Source organism: Hippocampus comes, unplaced genomic scaffold (genome assembly GCF_001891065.2).
Source record: "Hippocampus comes isolate QL1 unplaced genomic scaffold, H_comes_QL1_v1.1 scaffold53, whole genome shotgun sequence".
Classification (NCBI taxonomy): domain Eukaryota; kingdom Metazoa; phylum Chordata; class Actinopteri; order Syngnathiformes; family Syngnathidae; genus Hippocampus; species Hippocampus comes.
In genome coordinates, this window is record NW_017805707.1 from 415,009 (window position 1) to 434,451 (window position 19,443).

At 49.1% G+C, this 19,443-nt stretch overlaps 2 protein-coding genes and 1 long non-coding RNA gene across 8 annotated transcripts in view; 1 reads left to right on the top strand and 2 right to left on the bottom strand.

Moving 5' to 3' along the window:
• chrm2a (cholinergic receptor, muscarinic 2a) overlaps positions 1-5,917 on the top strand; it is a 33,182-nt gene extending 27,265 nt beyond the window's left edge. For all 5 annotated transcript variants that reach the window (XM_019883054.1, XM_019883059.1, XM_019883055.1 and 2 more), the window contains exon 4: positions 1,020-5,917. In XM_019883054.1, coding sequence (XP_019738613.1) covers positions 1,063-2,562 — 1,500 coding nt within the window. In that variant the 5' untranslated portion in view covers positions 1,020-1,062 and the 3' untranslated portion in view covers positions 2,563-5,917. The remainder of the gene's footprint in view (positions 1-1,019) is intronic.
• The window catches only part of ptn (pleiotrophin), a 43,715-nt gene continuing 28,868 nt past the window's right edge, over positions 4,597-19,443 (bottom strand). For both annotated transcript variants that reach the window (XM_019883063.1, XM_019883064.1), the window contains exons 2-5: positions 12,820-12,917; positions 12,381-12,554; positions 10,799-10,960; positions 4,597-6,211 (exon numbers count right to left, since the gene is read on the bottom strand). In XM_019883063.1, the coding sequence (XP_019738622.1) occupies positions 6,156-6,211; positions 10,799-10,960; positions 12,381-12,554; positions 12,820-12,917 (490 nt within the window). In that variant the 3' untranslated portion in view covers positions 4,597-6,155. The remainder of the gene's footprint in view (positions 6,212-10,798; positions 10,961-12,380; positions 12,555-12,819; positions 12,918-19,443) is intronic.
• LOC109523709 (uncharacterized) lies at positions 16,961-18,945 on the bottom strand. The gene is made up of 2 exons (XR_002169824.1): positions 17,782-18,945; positions 16,961-17,676 (listed from the first exon to the last, which is right to left on the bottom strand). It is a non-coding gene; the product is annotated as an uncharacterized LOC109523709 (long non-coding RNA).

Genomic DNA, 19,443 nt, shown 5'->3' on the forward strand with positions numbered 1-19,443 from the left:
GGAAGAAAAAAAAAAATAAAAACTCTCTTTCCATTCGGGCGCCTCTGGGACATGCAGAGATGTCGCGGGCTGTCAAGTCAAGAGGAGGGCGTGTCCAACGGGCACACCAGATGGATTTGTTTGGACTCTCGTGTGAGTGTCCGAGCGCTCAGGTGCGCCGAGGATTAGGCGGAGGACAAAGAGCGGCCCACCTTTGGGACTGCGCTGTGACCATCAGCGCTGCCGCTCTAATCCACTGGGCGGGAACAAAGTGTTTCCCGTTAGTATTGTTGCGCTTTGCCGGCGTAAATCGGCAGCATTCGACATTTGATGGGGGATTAGGCCATCTTAGCTTCATGCCCCAACGCCACCGCTGGATATTTCTGGCGCCGCGGATAAGTCAATGTTCACAACTGTGCACTCAAATGCTGCACTTGCGTCACCCTATGGAGCAATTAGGGCCAGTGGATTTTGTGCAAACCACTCGAATATTAGGACAATTCAACCTCTGGATCGTCGGGTTTTATTTGATCAATGTCATTTTTTTCTTTTTTAAATAACAAAAATGAATGCATGTCGGTATTGACCGATATGAAATCAAATCAACTTTTTCGTCACATCGCCTGCTCTACACTGGATGCTGTGGGGCTGAGCTGATTGAAATGCCTGCAAAACATCACATGGACATCAGGGACAGCGCCTCGGGAGTGGCAGTGCCCTTTTTCAAGATGGGGGACCGTTCCAAACTTGATCTCGTTTCATTTTGGTTCAAAACACGATCCATTCATTTCCGACCATTTAAATGTCATACTTCTGAACATTTTCCTGAAGTCTGCAGGCGCCTTGACAGCACAATTTAATAACGCGACGTGACAATGGAAGGCGCCGCCTCGACGATTGTTAGCCCGGAGGTTATCAAACAGATGTTGAGGCAGCGTGTCGGCTTAGTGGAATATTAATACGCTAACGCGACGGCACTTTTCATTTCAAAGGGTCTAAATATCTTTGTCATCGCAAATGTTCTTTTGCGCTCACCGCAGGTTCCGCGCGAGTAGGAGGTGTCGCCGAGCGGGAGCCGGTGCCATGGACGCGCTGAATTTCAGCTACTGGAACGCCTCGGAAGGCAACGACACCGAGGCGGCGGAGGAGCGCGAGGGCTCCTACAAGACCGTGGAGGTGGTGTTCATCGTGCTGGTCGCCGGCTCGCTCAGCCTGGTCACGGTGATCGGCAACATCCTGGTCATGCTCTCCATAAAGGTCAACAGGAACCTGCAGACTGTCAACAACTACTTCCTCTTCAGCCTGGCGTGCGCCGACCTCATTATCGGACTCTGCTCCATGAACTTGTACACGGTCTACATCGTCATCGGGTACTGGCCCCTGGGCCCGGTGGTTTGCGACTTGTGGCTGGCGCTCGACTACGTGGTCAGCAACGCGTCGGTCATGAATTTGCTCATCATAAGCTTTGACAGGTACTTCTGCGTCACCAAGCCGCTCAGCTACCCTGTAAAAAGGACCACCAAAATGGCGGGCATGATGATCGCCGCCGCCTGGGTCCTGTCCTTTATCCTGTGGGCGCCAGCCATCCTCTTTTGGCAGTTCATCGTGGGCGGGCGGACGGTGCCAGAGAAGGAGTGCTACATTCAGTTCTTCTCAAACGCAGCCGTCACTTTTGGCACGGCCATCGCCGCCTTTTACTTGCCCGTAATCATCATGATTCAGCTCTACTGGCAGATCTCCAGGGCGAGCAAGAGCCGCGTCAAGAAGGATAATCGCAAGCCATCGGGAGGCAACGCGGAGCCCTCGTCTCCCGCCAAGCGCAGGAACAAGCCCAACAACAACAACATACCCGCTGAGAACGCGGCAGCCTCCCAGAGCCAGAACACGGAGGACAGCGGCAACCAGCACGACGGCAGGATGCAGAACGGCAAAGCGCCCACCTCCACCACGGCTGAGGGCGAAACCGAGGGCGACGACGCGGCGAGGGAGATCTGCGCCGCCGGCGAGGAAAAGGAGAGCTCCAACGACTCCACCTCGGGCAGCGCGGCCGCATCCCACGTGAAGGACGAAGAGACGCCGCCGTCGGCCGCCAATTCTGACCCCGGCCCCGGCCGCCCGCTACCCCGCCAGCGCGCCAAAGCGGGCGTCTCCAAACTGACCTGCATCAAGATCAAGGCCAAATCCCCTAAAGGTGACTGCTACACACCGTCCAACGCCACGGTGGAGATTGTGCCGGCCTCCGAGCGGCAGAACCACGTGGCCCGCAAGATTGTGAAGATGACCAAGCAGCCGCCCAACAAGAAGAAGAAGGCGGCCCCGTCGCGGGAAAAGAAGGTGACGCGCACCATCATGGCCATCCTGGTGGCCTTTGTGGCCACGTGGACGCCTTACAACGTCATGGTGCTGATCAACACTTTTTGCAACAGCTGCGTCCCCAACACCGTGTGGACGCTGGGCTACTGGCTGTGCTACATCAACAGCACCATCAACCCGGCCTGCTACGCCCTGTGCAACGTCACCTTCAAAAAGACATTCAAGCACTTACTGCTCTGCCAGTACAAGAACATTCGCTCTGCTAGGTAGACATTTCCAAGACTACGGAGCCGTGCAGCTCATTTGGTGTGAATGACCGTCCGTCCGACCATTTCCACCATATCGCTTGATAGGGTATTTTCTTTCATGACATCACACATACTTATGGGTGGCGAGAGCTCAAGTAAACCGATCGTTTACAAACATTCTGAAATGTCCATTAAGAAATCGTAGCATCAGTAGGCTATGACACAGGCTACAACATTTTTGTGCTCCACAACGGGACAACAGGGCTTCCTGAATTTAAACCTCACGCGTTTTAGGTTCAGCGACAACACCTGTAGATAACTGTACAAAGCAGCTTTGTGTTCACTCAGAATCTTCTCCATAAATCCCCTCATCATCCTTTTTTTTTTTTCATCGTTTGGCATTAGTTTAGATTCCTGCCTGCAACCAAATTGCTAAATTCTATTTGTGATGATTTTTAACGCTGGTCTCAAGCTTTTTGGGGGGTTTTTTGGACAAGTTCTGAAAATTTTAAGGAAACAAAATGCATTGTTCATCCCGGCGTTTTGCTCACTCGGCTCTTTTCGACAGACTCATTTTTTGCCGTCGCCACCTAATAACATACTTATGTGTGCTGCCACATTAGGAATCTCGGCAGCATCCAACAGGTAGCTAAAGCTCAGAGTTTATTCGTGTTTGTTTGCAGTGTGAGGATCAATGTATGCGGGTGCGAGTTTATATATAATGTGTGCGTGCGTGCTGATGCGTGGTTGTGGGCTCCAAGTGTGGAGTTAACGTCGGATCACACCTTTACCGGCTTCCAATTTAAAAAGGGCTACTTTCTCGTCTTTAATGCCATATGGGCACATTAGCATCATGTTAGCGTTTTGTGTACCCACGTCACACACGCGAAAAAAATTTTCATAGGAGGCACACTGGCCACCTTGCTGATTAAGAGTGTGGTGAGAGGTAAGAATTGAGCACATTAGCAGACACATGAGCAATGAACAGTCCAAAATTGGGCCGTTACACGCTCAGCTAGAGCGTATGCATGTTCACTGGCGGAAGTAAGGTCAGCATTTTGTCTTTTTATCCGCTTCAACGCTTTCTTGGCCATACGTGAAAGAAAGCACATAATACAGTTTAGGTTGCGTGTCTTTTTCCTCCCAACATGGCTGGAAAACACATATTGTCTGGTCGTACGCTGCCTACTAATGCTGTGGCAGTAAATAAAATGTTAACTTGATCGCAAAGTAGCAGTGCTCCACATACCAGGAGACTTATTCAGTGATTTTTGTCTCTTTCTGCACATCTCCTTCTCACAATGTAGCTGGAAAGCATTTTTACAATCATTTTACAAAAACAAAGTGCTGCCACCTAGAAGCATGGCAGACCTTAAAAAAACTACTAATGGGGGAAATCTTGGGTAACGCGATATTCAAGTGACAAATAAATCTGTTTCCTTTTATTACAATTCAAAGAACCTAATAATTGCATACGTTGAAGAAGCATTTGCAGCTCAATGGTGGGGAATTACAAATATGACATTTCTAACTCGCATTCCCTTATGTCTCAAAATGATTACAACAGTAACATTATTCCACTTACCAGAAGGGTCGATTTGTCCTTTATCCACTCACGATCGATTTGAGACCCCGGTTTTCGTTGCTGTCCCCTGGAGGCATGGAGGAGGACCACATTAAAACAATTTCTTTAATGGGAATTGCTATAAAACTGGTCGACAAGTGCCAAGAAACAATTCTAGCACGGATTTTTTTTTTAACATTAATCTTCAAATAACATGTCCTTTTTCGGGGAAGATTTGTGGGGAAATGGTGGTAAAACTGGTCAAAAAGTAAACAAACATAGCTAAAATTTCATTTTCCTCAAAAAGTTTGATTCACTTGATCGAGGTCATGAGAAAAGTAACATTATTTCAAAGGGGAACTGGTGTCTTTTTAATTCACCTCGACGGCCGTTGGACGTCCTTTACGAACGTAAAACGAAGGATGGCATGTCTCGTTTTAGCTAGCATGTCATTTTCCCCACGACGTGGCTGGAAAGAATATGTTTTAAAAAAATGATGACACAGCACCGGTGACAATTGTAACATTATGACACTTACCAAAAGGGTAATTTCGGCTTTTTTTTCCCTCTCTTGGAACAACCTCAGCCGTGGGAACACCTGTGGTTTAGTGAGCAAGTTCATCTTCCACAAATTTGGATGGAAAATACACATTTATGGCCAAATGCTGCCCCCTAGAGGCATGGAAGACCCAATTAAAACACGACTGGGTGGGGAATTTGACCAATTAAATGTTTTTAAAATTAAATAATAAAATCTGCCCCCGTCCCAATGTGGACGTCCGGGTGAAGCGTTCCATTGTGGGAATTCCGGAATATCCCCGTCTTTATTCCACGTCGTTATCATCGTCGTCTTCATCGTGCCGTCAGAGCTAATCGGGCTCCTCTTCACACGGCTTACGTCAAAGGGCTAAAATCCTCCCACGTGGTGGAAAAGAGGGGGGATGGGGGGGGGCGCAAAAAAAGTTTGCGGAACGAGCGACAAATGGAAAATATCGCCAGATTGTACGGAGCAATTTCAAAGTGCCTTAGCCGGAATGACAAAATGCAAATTGCTCCTTCAATGTGAATGTGTAAGCTCTGAGCTACAGCTACTTTCATTGAACAGCTGTCATATCTGTCTCCATATTTGCTGTTTGCAAGCGCGCGCACGCAGACGTGAACGCGCGAGCATCTGACCGGAGATTCCAAACAGGCTTCCAAAGACTCCCCTCCATCTACTCAACATTTCACACACAATTTATAATCCGTGTAGAAAATGTGCCGTTTCAAAGTGTACAGAAACTTTTGTGTTAAAATGGTTTATTTGTTGTTGTTGTTTTTATTTTAATAAGAATAATGACGTGCATTTCTGTGGGCATGATTTGCAATGTTGTGCGGATGGATCACAAAAGTGGACACAGAAAAAAAAAAAAACATTTGGCCTCACCGCCAACTGCATTTTTGTTGCATTTGTAGATGTTTGTGTGTGTGACTTGTGGAAAAAAAAGTTTGCTATGTAAATACAGATATATATAAAAATCTATATGACATATGTAAGAATTGGAAATGCACATACGCGTATTTCATAGCCTCCCAAATCCCTCCCCTTTTACCCACCCCTCTTCTACAGCCCCTTACCCCCAGTACAGTCAATTGACAATTTTTCATGCATCTTAATGGTTAAAACTTGTGCCATATTCTTTCAGGATGAAAATAAAAATGTTAAAAAAAATCTTTTATTCCTTTATTTGCATTCTGGGAAAATGAAGGAAGCCGGGTTTGGGCTGGAAGGGATTTTAATACTACAGTATTGAGGATTAATAGAATTAAAGAAAAAAATGGGGTAAATTGAGGTAACGACAAATGAAAAGCAGCAATCGGAAGGATATAATATTCCAGTGAATTGGTGCTGATTATGTGATAAAATCTAACGTCTTTGTTTCTGAAGAACACTAAATATAAACACTACGGGTCTTATTTGCACGGGCTTTCTCCTGCTGCAGCCTACGGGACAGTCGACTCCACCCTCCTCTTCATCTTCATCCACTGTGCCTTCTTCATCATCATCATCATCAGTCCATTTGGCCGCGCTCTCGCTTCTTGCCTTCTTTCTTCTGCTTCTTGGCATCTGAAAAGGACCAAGAGAAAGAAAAAGAAAAAAATAAATCAATGCATAAAACAAGGGGCAAGAGACTGTCATGTAAACGATCCCTAAAATCGCTTCGCCTTCAAACGAAGACACATCTCCAATGTCATTTGATGGACATTCCCACCAAGTTTCGGGTTGCTGAGTGAAACCAATTTCCGGGGCGGAATCTTCCAAACCTTTGGCCTGAGAGTATGGTGTTTTACAGCAAGTCATCAAAGTTGGCCGCCGTGCTCCTCTCGCACGCAATGACGGACCCTCACGCCTCTCGCCGTCTCGCGTGTGCTTCCAATTCCGACGCAATCAGACAACATTTCAAGGAAAAGTTCATCTTTCAAGGACCCGTGCAATTGAGCCTAAAATACCTGCTTGGAATCGGGACTCCGATTGGATACATTCAAAGGCTGTTTGAGTGACAGCTACGTGTGTCTGACTTCTAATGAAGGCAGGCAGAAATTGGCTATCACACACGGGCGCACTTACACACGAGGCAGGGCGACGGCAGAAGGAGTGCGGCGCGACCAGCAATCTCAGGCTAAGATGTGATTTTCCCCGTCTGCCGGTTGGGAGATAAGCCCCCCCACCCCCGAGAAGTAGAGAGGTTACCACGGGAGACGGGATGGGGATGGGGCAGGGGGCGCGCAGGGGATGGAAGAGATACAGTCGGCCTCCGGCAGATGGATCAGAGGGCTTAGGCGAGGGGGGGGGGGAAGCAAACAAAAGGACACATGTTTAACCTCCACCGCGATCCTGTGTTTGCGATTCCAGAAAAGGTGCAAGGACGGGAATGCAAAGGATTACGATTGCAGATCGAGCCCATCTTTTAGCAGATACCGACCATTCGGGCAGGGAGCTCCGTGGTAACCTGTTTTGTTTTCCTGTTCGACGATCATGGATCTTTACCCGGTGGATTTTTTTTGTTTTGTTTTTTATTGATTCCCCAAGAGCCAGTTTGACTTCGCAACATGAAAGTAGACCCACAAAAAAAAGTTACAAGAAGCAATGCTTGAGCGCACACAGGTCGTCCGCCATTTTGCTTGGAAGTGATCTTTTTCAGCATCATTGACTTTGTCCTTCTTTGAAAATTCAGTCCCAAAAGCTGGTTATACTTAACTTAAAACTCGGTCTAACATGAGAAGACCCACAAAAAAGACACACAAAGCCACGTCGCAAAAGACAAAGGAAGTCTGCCATGTTGCTTTTTTTTGGCGAGGGGGGGGGGGGGGGCGAGGAGGCCATTTCCAGTGATACTTGAAAAGCCGTAGGACTCCAGTACTGCTTTGTCTCATTGTTACCAATTTTGATGCTGAAACTCAACTTCCTGTAATTTTTGTGTCGCCTGGCAAAGTGCATGGGGCATCGTAAATATGCGCAAATGAATGCAATGTTTTGGATTTTCCTACAGGCAGCGAAAAAAGATGGCTCAGGCACATTCGGCCCCTCGGGAATATCAAATGTGCTTCCCCTCCGAGTGCAGGGAAAATGCAGATTGAAAGGTAAAAAAAAAAAAAAAAGTGAGCCTGGCTCCAATAGACAATGCTTTCAGTGTTTGTAATAAGCAGAATTTGGAGACGGATGGACGGCCATTACAGCAAATGTTGTTTGTCACAGAAAATGAAAGAGCAGACGGACCATTTGCGCTCAAAACACGTGTACTTTGCCCCATAATGAGCCCCCTCGTGTTGGTCCGTGTGGGGAAAACCTCCACCAGGAATTATGCTTGAAAATTCCCATCTGAACAGAAGACGTGAATACGAGTTACAGAAAGTAAAACAGGCCGGCTTCGCCACTAGCGTGTTTCTGTGTCCTTCCAGTTTGTGATGTTGCCCCAATCACATTGGAGCTAATCGAATTCCTCCGGCTTAGCTGAGCGGTCATTAAAGGGAATTGAATTGGATGCGGGAGGGGAGCGCCGCGCACGCAGCCGTCGCCGCCGCCGCCGCCCGCTGTTCGCGCCGCATTACGGCAAACGATATGCACTGCGACAAGAGGACGCCGTTGCCTCTAATTTAACAAATCAACATGACAATAAAGTGAATGACAAAGTCCACGAAAAGGGAAGGCTTTACTTTTTCTGGTGCCCGCGTAGAGTCGGGGGGGCGGTTGGGGGGTATTTTTGATTTCCTTGTCTGAAATAAACACGGAGGGATTTTCGGATTCAATTTAGTCACAAATGAAAATATCAAATCCTAATTGAGCAAATGGAATGAACCGGCTCTGAAGATCCGACTGCAATGTGAGTATGGAAGGACGCGGAATAAACAGCTTGTCTCTTTTTAAGTACAAATTTATCATGCACGCTCGCAGACAGGAAGTGCCGACGATACCACGCAGAAGCTCCTGCACGATGCGCAGCAAACGGCACGATTATGAGTGCTACGCGTAGTACGCAAAACAACCACTGCCTAAGTACAGTTCAGTTGTCTTGAACTTTTTTGTACAACTCATTTCCAATTGGCTTTTAGGAACTGTTTTTTTTTTTTTTTTTTTTTTTAGACAACTCATTTGCATTTGGCTTTTAGGAACTGTTTTTGTTTTTTTTTTTTACCTGTACTCGGGTTTATTAGAGCGCAGTGTTCATTTTTAAACTCGGCATGATGCTACAGTGGCTAACAATAATATTATATTGTCCTCGCACGCGCTAATGCGGGCGTTCGCCCGGCCTGACGTCGGGGTTCCGCCAACCCGCCGCCTGCGTGTCATCTGCCCAGCGCGATAAGGCGGCCGGTTTGTGAGCGCTCATTGGCAATTTGGCAGCGGCCGCGGCATCGTGTTTACGGGTCAATTACGTCCCGGTTTGCAGAGCTAACAAAAAGGCCGTTGACTCGCTCCCGGTCGACCCGGCGCCTCGCAGTCAAATATTGCGTGCGGCGTTTGACATTCTCTCGTCGGGGTTTTTATTCCTTCGGCGGGAGGTGTGAGTGAGAAGCTAACAGCGTGTGATTACATTTGAATAGCGAGTTAACCTCTTCACCTCGCCTTTAACGCCGTCGCTCCGAGCGTCAAGCCCGCGCTTAAATAGGAGGCTCGAGCGAGGTGGGCCGATGCCGTGAACGGCGGCGGGAGATTCTGAAGGCGCAATCACGAGGATACGTCTTGGAGGATGACGGACAATTAAAAAGCATTCATTGCTGTCGCGGAGAAGAAAGAGATCGGCGGCGCAAAAACGATCTTTGCGACGAGGAAACAAAAAAAAAAAGTCCGACGATGCCGCTTGAGTGATTGTGACTGTGTCACCATTTTATTCGAAGTGCACGGCGTCGCTAAGGGAGGGAATCCTAATGTACTGTAACAGAACCTGAGTGGATCGTACGGTGCTGCTGGATCTTATCACATGATTGATTTTAATTGGATTCGGTCGTATCGTCATCGTAGCAAATTGCGCAATCGCATTGTAATTGGAGGGAATTGTCTCGCGCTCAGAGAGAATCGGAGTGCGTCCTAATTGGAGCGTGAACGTTATCGTCATCGGAGCGAAGAGTGTCAGAATTGGGACGGCGTCCCGTGACTGCGGTCGCATCGGCATGCGGGATGAGGGGCGAGTGTTTGGCTGGTGTCGGCGAGGTTCGCTTCTTTGAGCAGACAGTCTTACTGTGTCTGTGCGAGGCGCGGACGTGGCCATCCATAATTCATACGCCCGCTTCCAAGCGGGACTTACGGACGAGAAAACCACCCGCTCGCAATCGCCGCCCCCCCCCCCCCCCGCTTCACCGAGACCAACGCTGACACCTTTATTTATTGAAGGGTACAGTCTTGTGGAGTCCATTTGAAACAACAGCCTCATTATATTGAAATATAAACGGCACGCCGAGGCAGTTCCCGACTGTGGGGTTCACGTCGGAATCTCAAGTGCAGAAAGTGAAGTGGCAAGAAGAGTGGGCTGAGCCGGGGGGCCGGTGGGGGCTTGTCAGCATACTCCCAAAGCGCCAGAGGAACACTGTCATGGTGCACAACATTGCGCGAGTCTCTTTCTTGAAACAAGCACGAGTGCGGGGAAGCAAGGCAAGTTGCAAATATCCGAGGGTGCTTGGAGAGGAACCTCCACACTTGACTTTCACATCCTGGGAACAAACTTCCACCTCGCGGCACTTTTTCGCGGCAGGGACTTGAAACCTAGAACTCTTTGGAGTGCCTCTGTGGGTTTGAACTCATTCAGTTCCGGGTTAAGTTATTGAGAGCGAAAAGCAGATCCAGTGGACCGGCACATGCAAACTAGAAGACTGCCAAAATATTAGAATTGTCAGAATAAAATGATCAGAACAAAGGAATCAGCCCATTTATGATTAAAATATATAAAAAATGTATTAAACAGCTAAAATAGCATCCAAAAATAGCTAATATTGGCCGATTAAATCACCCGACGAATGAATCAAATGAATTTGATATGGAATGTGTACCATCTCATGATCGCGCATCACAATCTCAAACTGGGAATCTTCTTGTCTTGGGTCGTATCTGACCTCATCCTACCAACGTGTGAGGGAATGGTGTCGTATCGTTTTGTATTTGCACGCCATTTCTTTCTTGGGATGACCGAAGGGCCGCTCGCTGCATCTTTGAGGCGCTCACCTTGCAGCTTGGCCTTGGGAATCTTCCCGCAAGGCTTACTGGCGGTGACGGTGGGGGCGCAGGTGGCGTCCATCAGCGCCCTCTTCAGCACGCCCGTCCTGTTCTTCTTGCCCGTGCTCAGGTCGCACTCCCCCCAAGCCTGGAAGTCGTACTTGCACTCCCCTGCCAAAGACAACAACATCTGAGTCGCTTATTGTCGCCGCCGCCACCGCCGCGCTTCGCCGCCGCCGCCAGATGCCGTCTCCTTCCCGCTCGCTTCTAGATAGTCTGCTCACTGGAACAGATGGCGGCGGGCGTGCGTGACGGCACCCGCGCTAACAGATGAGTCCAATCAGAAGCGTCCCGGCTGCTGTTCGGTCCTGCAAATCATGTTCAGATACAATCTTGTCAGCTCAAATAACTCGCACGTATGTGCTTTGCTGCGATATAGAAGCCGTAAGACACCTTCAATTCACTCCCGCCGCGCATGCAATTTGCCCCGGGAAATGGCTGCCGTACGTCGTCGTTTGCACGTGCTCGTATCGCTCTTGGCGTCATCTTGTAAACTCGAGGGATGGGGGTGGGTGGGGGGGGGGGACAAAAAGGAGGTCGGGTGGGGGAAACTGAAAATGAAAGACCCTCTTGTCGTCGCCGGGCAATTCTCAGGGTGCTCATCAAGGGAGGTATTGGGGGATTGTTGTCAGGAGTTGGGGATTGTTGGGGAGGTCCTAAGCGCTTGAAAAAGCCTTTAGTGTCTGGACGAAGCATCCTGGGAATCTGGCAGGAAGCCCCTGGCCGGCCTTCACGCGGCCCATGCACTCAGCGGACGCAAGATGAGCCGCAATGAAAAGAAAGCGGCATCATGACGACAGCTGGTCCGAATAGTTCGACGACCTCATGTAGCTACTTGGGATGGGAGAGAGAGGAAAACAAAACAAAAAAAAAAAACGATTGGCGTTGACGCATCACACAATGTATCGCGTCACATCCGATCGGAATTGGACAGCATCGTCTGACAACGTATTTGGAGTGAATCGTATCGCATCGTAACTGGAGCGAGTCGCACTGTATCATGGGATCAGATCCAAATCGTGGCGTGTCACTTTTGTAAGCGCGACTGGGGTCGTCGGCCGACACGTCTGGTCGCAGAAAGTCCCCCAAAGTGTCCTGATCCATGCGAGAGTGATCCTGTCATGGACTCTGGGACCACGAGAGACTTCCGAGAGAAACAGAAAGAGACAGCCGCCTGTCGGGACTTGTTGGCGGCGAAGAGTAACTGTTTTCAAATGGGAGCGACGCCGACTGGAGGAAGGCTTGACAGCAGCAGCAGGAGCAGGGGGGGGCGCGGTGGTCACTGGTGCGAAGCGTGAACCCAGACGGAAAACTGAACACAGTGCCCCAAAAAAATAAAAAAATGGCGAGACTTGTGCTAACATCTTTCTCACGGACATTTTGACACTTAACCGAGGACTCAGACTGTTCCCAGGTACGGCAGCGGCGTTGCGCCAAATGCGCTCTGATGATATTAAGAGCAGCGTTTAGTTGCAGGAACTCAAAAGTGCTCATCTTGATTTTTCCACGCAATACAGTGTGCAGTGCTGACCTCCGAACTTCTTCTTCCAGTTGCAGGGGATCTTGCAGCGCTGCGTCTTGATGGTCTGCTTGCAGTCGGTGCCGGTGCGGGTGCCCTCGCGGGTGCCCAGGCCGCAGTCGCCCTCGTTGGCCACGCAGACGCTCCACTGCCACTCGCCGCAGTCCGACTTGCGCTCCTTCTTGCCTGCGACCAAACACCTCCAGGTTCACACTTTCAGGATTTTCAACGGGGTATTCAACGAGATCAATCAGCAAAACAGAGCGAAGTAGAGTGCCATACTCCATCGACTGGCTATTTGCTACGGAACACAAATAGCGCAGCAACACAGACAAGCAGACAAAAGAGAATCAAAAACTGTTTAAACAAGGGCCACCAAACCCCCCAAAATTCTGTATCAATTTCTAAAATGATGCCGAAACAGCGACAAAGAGTTGGCCGATTTTGTCACCTTGTTTGTCGGATTTGCCTCCTTCGGCCGCCATGGCGGCGAGCACCAGCAGGGCCATGACGGCGGCTCGCGTGCTCCACTGCTTGCGCCCGTGCATCCTGCCAAGGTCACCCACAAACAACTTTAAACATCCGAGTGTCACTTTGTACGACTCAAAAGCCCGCGCTGCACTTTGCGTTTAACTTTTAACACGCTTTGAATGCGAAATTGAAATCAGGTGCTTGAACGCGACGCTCCGAGGCGCGCGGCTGTCATCAAGGCGGGCCAAACACGCCCTCGCTATTGATCCGACGCTCGTTGCAAAACAGACGAAACGGCGGCCGCGATGACTTTGCGTCGAGGCAAAAGCAATAAAAGGAAAAATCCTCATCGCGCCAACTAAAAAGGGAGCCGACTGCTTTTGAAGATAAGACGGCGTCTGAGACTTTGGATGGCGGGATTCGGATGACTTCCATTAAGGCTTTGTCGTGCCTTTGTCCGCGGGGAACTCACAAGTTTTTTTTTGGGGGGGGGGGGGCATTGTGTTTTGGGGCCAAAGGAACTATTGACGAGAGTTCATTCCGGTGTAACTGAAAGAGGCACAAATGCAAAACTTTACCCAAGGGCACCATTGTGAGGACTGCACATCTACAGGCGCGCTGCAACGGAAAAAACAACTCAAGTGCCTCGGATTACCGCCAAATAAAGTGCGGGTGTTCTCGCAGGCTTTGTGGGGCTCGCAGCTATCAAACAGCCCATTTGCCTCATTGATCCGCAACACACAGCCGGGCCCCTCCCACACAATGAGTGACCGGATCGATTGGGGGTGTGTGGGGGGGGGGGGGTTCGATATTGGGACCGCAGATCAATAGACCCTCTCTGAGCGTGTGCAAACAAGAGCGAGAAGATGTTGGCTGATCAAGTGCCATTTAATCGCGATTCATTCAAACGGAGTTACTTTTTAAACTCGACACTGACGCCAAGTTAAAAGTGTGGACAGTTTCTCATTCAATTGCACGAGAAGGCGTGTCCAAACTTTGGAAAGTTTAGGACACTTTATTTCACATTCTATTTGAAATATAATGGAAGGAGATACCTGACAACCCTTTCCGCATGTGGATCTTATTTTCCTTTCAAATCCTTCCTAAACGTCAAAGGTGCCGACCGCATACCATTTGGGGAACACGACGATAGGCGCCGTGACGCATCGCTCGGCGTTACAGGTGCTCCCCATTTGTTTCCTTGTCGTTTCGAGTACACTTGGTCCTCATCCAAGCCCATCATGTGTCCCAGATGAACCCCGAATGGCGGCTGCTAGGGCTCCCGCCCGCCCGCCTCCGCGATTGATTCCAGACAATAAACGGGCTGGCGTCCTTGGACAAAGTCGTTGAGAAAGAGTGCGAACGTCTGCATATTGAACAGGACTTATTTGGAAGCCTTATTGCCGTTCCTTTGTGAACCGCCGGCGGATGCCACTCCAGAGAAGGAAAACAACCTTCCGGACAACGCGGAAAGAGCGAGGGAATATCTGATAGCGGAACAGGAATGGAGAATAATAAAGGCGGGTGAAGCGAGTGGGAACCATCGAAAAGAAAGTGCGCTTGTATGACGTGCAGCTACAACGGGGACTGGAAGATGACTTTGAAAGGATAACTCACAGGAATGCGTTCTTTATCCCCTGTGAAGAACGACGGATATTACCGCATTCACCAGAAGCGTTCATGTACATCCACTTTTCATCACTTTCACTAGCAACCCAAGAAAAACTGTAATGACATTTGATGCCCCCCGGGCCAGTGAAAGCTTTCTGACTCTTCTTTTCAAAGGTTAAATAATATAAGAGCGCTTGAGGGAGCTTTAAAGGGGGCTTTGAAGGACTATTTAAAGGCGACGTGGGATCCTCTTGGGATGAGAGTAAGGTAAGTTGTCCCACCTGCGCCCCGTCTAGGTCACTTGCTTTCGCCCGCTGTCTTGTTTTTTGAGATGGCATTCATCATCATTCACGGCATCTTTTCCCACAATGCCGTCGCACTTTCAAAACAAGCTCTCTGCAAGGGAAATTAGTCAAACAACCTCCGTTTGTTCTATTTCCTTTTTATTGAAACCAACCCTGGCACTTTAGCCGGTTAGCATATGTCGCTAATGGCTAACCCCAGTGTTTGATGCTACTGATGTCGGCATGAGTCAAATCACCGATTTAAATAAATAAACAAGCCTGTGCCTATGAGCGAATCACAGCCGTGATGAGGCCCACGAGCACAACATGACTCTCTCCTTTGTGTGATATTTCCTAATTATATCAAAATCTTTCCACTGAAGCGGCGGTGAGAAACCCGGCTTCTCTGCATTGCGCTGCCATTCCTCAGACGACGACTACATCCGCACACCCACGCCGACAGTATTCCCCCCACGGACGCCAAACCTGACAGGAAGCGCGGCTCAATGTGCAACCCACGCCACCATCTCGCACGTCATACAAAGGAAGGGAAAAAAAAAAAACATCAGTAGCAGATGCAGCACGCCACTCAAATGGGTCTAATTAATTTGAATCCACGCCAGTGCAGCCAACACAAAGTAAAGCATCACAGCAAGCTCTAATGGAAATAAAAAGGCTCGCAGACGGTTCGAGGCTTCCGCCCTCATCACTTCGGAGCACGCGGGAGCATCAAGGACAATTTCAACGTCAATAACAGCGAGAGCAGGCAGCTCGCCAGAGATCAAGCGGTGTCCAACTATCGTCATGTGGTGATTATTCACAGTTCACACCGAGTAGCCATGAAAACTGTTCAGTTGTACGCAAAAGAAAGCGGCGGTGCCGTGAACCCACTTGAACCAGTCAGAAACCAGAAGAAAGACTCTCGTGGAAAAACCAGTCGAGGATCATTACCGTGCGGATGAACGCCAATGTCAGATGTCAAACTTGAAAGGAGAGATAATAAGGCAAATAAATGAAAGAATATTGGGGAATATGACATCATAAACATCAGTAGCAGATGCAGCACGCCACTCAAATGGGTCTAATTAATTTGAATCCACGCCAGTGCAGCCAACACAAAGTAAAGCATCACAGCAAGCTCTAATGGAAATAAAAAGGCTCGCAGACGGTTCGAGGCTTCCGCCCTCATCACTTCGGAGCACGCGGGAGCATCAAGGACAATTTCAACGTCAATAACAGCGAGAGCAGGCAGCTCGCCAGAGATCAAGCGGTGTCCAACTATCGTCATGTGGTGATTATTCACAGTTCACACCGAGTAGCCATGAAAACTGTTCAGTTGTACGCAAAAGAAAGCGGCGGTGCCGTGAACCCACTTGAACCAGTCAGAAACCAGAAGAAAGACTCTCGTGGAAAAACCAGTCGAGGATCATTACCGTGCGGATGAACGCCAATGTCAGATGTCAAACTTGAAAGGAGAGATAATAAGGCAAATAAATGAAAGAATATTGGGGAATATGACATCATAAAAAGGCGACCATTAATGTCAGGAATGGAAAGCAAAGCGCAGATCATCGACAAAACTCGTAAACAATTTGTGAAAAATTCTTTGATGTATTAACAGGTAAGCGGTATTTTTGAAGAAAAAAACAAATACATTAAATAGCTACTGATAAATAAATCCGAGACATTAAATAAAGAAAGAAATAATACCCGATGGCGAGGAGAAGCGGTTCAGAAAATGGATGGAGGGATGACCATTGTTCATCGGATTTTTGTATTCCAAATGACGTCGCATCGAAACCACCATAGCGCCGGTTTCTTTTTTTTTTTTTTTCCTGCCCACTGGTCATAATGTGTGGCTTTGTTTTGATGGCCGCAGTGGTCCCCAGGTGGTGTCGCTGCGAGCAGACGACCCTCGTGGTCCATCGTCACGGCACCGGCCATCAGCGGCCTTTCACGCCACGATTGAGCGCCTCTTTTTTTCCCTCCTCTTCTTTTAGTCTCAAACAAAAGCAGCTGATGGGCTCGCCGTTTACCTGCCAGGGGCCACACGCACATACGCGTGTGTGTGTTTCTATGTGTGTGTGCGCGTGCGCCTCTTTTTTGTTCCATCCCATTGATTGGGCTGCACTTATTCTCTTTTGGAGCCGAGCGAGTGATGTACGTGCCTCCTTCCTGACCCCCGCGCTCGCACACTCGCCAATGGATTTTTCTTTTTTTTTTTTTCCGTCGAAGCCGTCACACGTTGAGAAGATGACCTTATCACGGGCGTACTGGCCTCCGGTGGCTGGAGAGAGTTATTGCCCGAGATGGAAGCAAAGGAGTTCACGGCGAAGCCGTGGAACGATCCTCCAACTCTGACGGGGCTTAATTGGATGGGTTGCCTAGTCGAAGTTGGCCAAAGTACAATCCCTGCACTCGGCCCCAAAACGGCTACTTCAAGCCAACATGTCGAACTTTCTGCTCAACTTCACACACGGGACCTTGAGACTTTTTCTTCTTTTTAAGATCGACACTTCCACCCAATTGTGTGTCAATTAGTTTAACTGGTGTCAGAGGATACTTTTTTTTTTCTAACTTTCAAGCTCTGGAATTCGCCCAAAACGGCTACCTCAAACTAAAACGGCACCTCGTAGCGTCTCAATTTGGGGGATGGGCCCATCAGACTTTGTCGTGCATCATCTTATGATGGACTTGTAAACCCAATTTCATGATGAGCAATTAAACGGGTGTTGGGGCAATTTTGGGGTGACAACCGTCGATCCCTGCAATTAGCCAAACGAGCTAATTCAAACCAAAATGGCTGATTAGCTGTTCACATCAGAGGTCTATTACGATAGATTTTCCCATCGTTGATTGACTGCTTCTGTCCGCAGCGACTGTCCACCTTCATCTATTGAGATGCAAGAGGCTCTCCTGGAGGTTTGTCCGTGTTGTTCTTTCTGTGTACGAGCACATAATTACATGTCCACATTAATACCCGGCAAAAATGTGATGAGGAACAACACACTCACGGGAAATTCCCGCCGGCGGCGGCCTTTGTTTACCTTCGGCCCGCGACGGCGTCACTGCCGCAACATTCCGTGTATCGAAGCCGGCTCGCGGATGTGCAACAACTCAATCCACTCCGCTCGGGGAACGCCGTGACAGTCTTATTTCCCGACACGGGCGCCCGGTTATTTACCCGGAATGAGAGGGAGGAGGAGGAGGCGGGGAATGGACATCCCTGATCCGTCGAGGAAGGAGCGCAAAAGCACATCCTTCACTGAAAGTGCCTTGACAGTTCAAACAAGGGGATAGAAACCGTCGCGCAACAGAAGTGTGACAGATTCGCCGTGAAAGTGAACGGCGGAAAATCCAGAGACGGGGGCTTGAAGTGGATCACAGCCATAGATGGATCGAGCCAGTCGACTGCGTCCCAAATACCTGCATAGTTCCTCCCCGCCCTCTGCTGGTTGTTTGTTTGTAAAGACCGGCTCGTCTTGCAAAACAAGGACTGTGGGCAGAATACTAATGTTTGTGACGAATGTTCCCGTTGCCTTCTTTCACCACAGAAACACCGGAATACTACTTCATGAATGACTTGGTTGATGCTGCAGACACACCCGTGTTCTCCCTCGCATGCACGTTTGATGTTGTCTTTTCATATTTCAATAGCACACCCTCAGGGCTCGGGTTACAACCTGTCAAGATACAACCGAGGATTAGACAGCCCGCAGTCATGAAACTGACAGCCAAAGCGGATCGGCAAAGTCGTCGGGATTCTGCGCCTCCCCCGGCGATTAACGGCGCAATTAGCTACCGCATCGGAAAAAAGGAGGCACTCAGTGTCAGTCGGCGTTGCGTGCCGACGCTTTCGATCAATGTGACTTTTCATCGAGTGACCAAAACGGTCTTTACGCCCGGCATTCCCTCAACAGGAATGATTACAATATCACTAATAATGGCTCGAAATCCACTAGAGGCGACAACTTATGCTAAAGGAAATGAGACTGCATTGATTTCGCTGTCTTCATGTGCAGCTCTGGAGCCAGAATGGCAGATTGTTGCGAAAAGACACTCAGTCAGGCCTCAACTTGCGAAAGTTGTCCGACTTGAAAACAGCGTGAAAGAAAAACAGCGGAAAACCAGAAAAGAGTTGACCGCTCGACACTTGGCACGTCGTCGACATCCTTGTTCTGCGTCCAAGCCACTGACACAGAACGGGTTTATGAAGACGAGCATCTTCTTCGGGCTGGTCAGGATAGTGGAATGTCTTTGCACATTTGGAGGAAAAGCCCCCTCCCCCCCCCACCCTCGCCTCTCTGCCCCCCCCCAATTCTCCTGCTTTCTATTCGCCGCTTTTCCTCAGAGGGCCCCCGCTCCCCATGGAGGTTCATTCTGCTCATATGAATGGTCGTTGAGGTGGAGGGGGTCAGTGAATGCACCACTCACTGTGAGCATCCTCATAACACCCCCTCCTTCCCACTCTTACAGACCCTTTCACGTCACTCGCCTTCACACAGACACCCCCGGAGTGGCCTTATTGCTCCTCTGTTGAGAAGCGCTCCGAAAAGACACGGAGGAGGAGGAGGAGGAAGAAGAAGATGAAGGCCCTTTGTGCTCTATAGGCGGTGTCACATGGTCTCAGAGCACTGACATTCCCAAAGGTCTCCTTAAAGGCATAGTGAGGAAAAGGGTTGGAGACTTGTTTATGAGTTTGTCCCCCC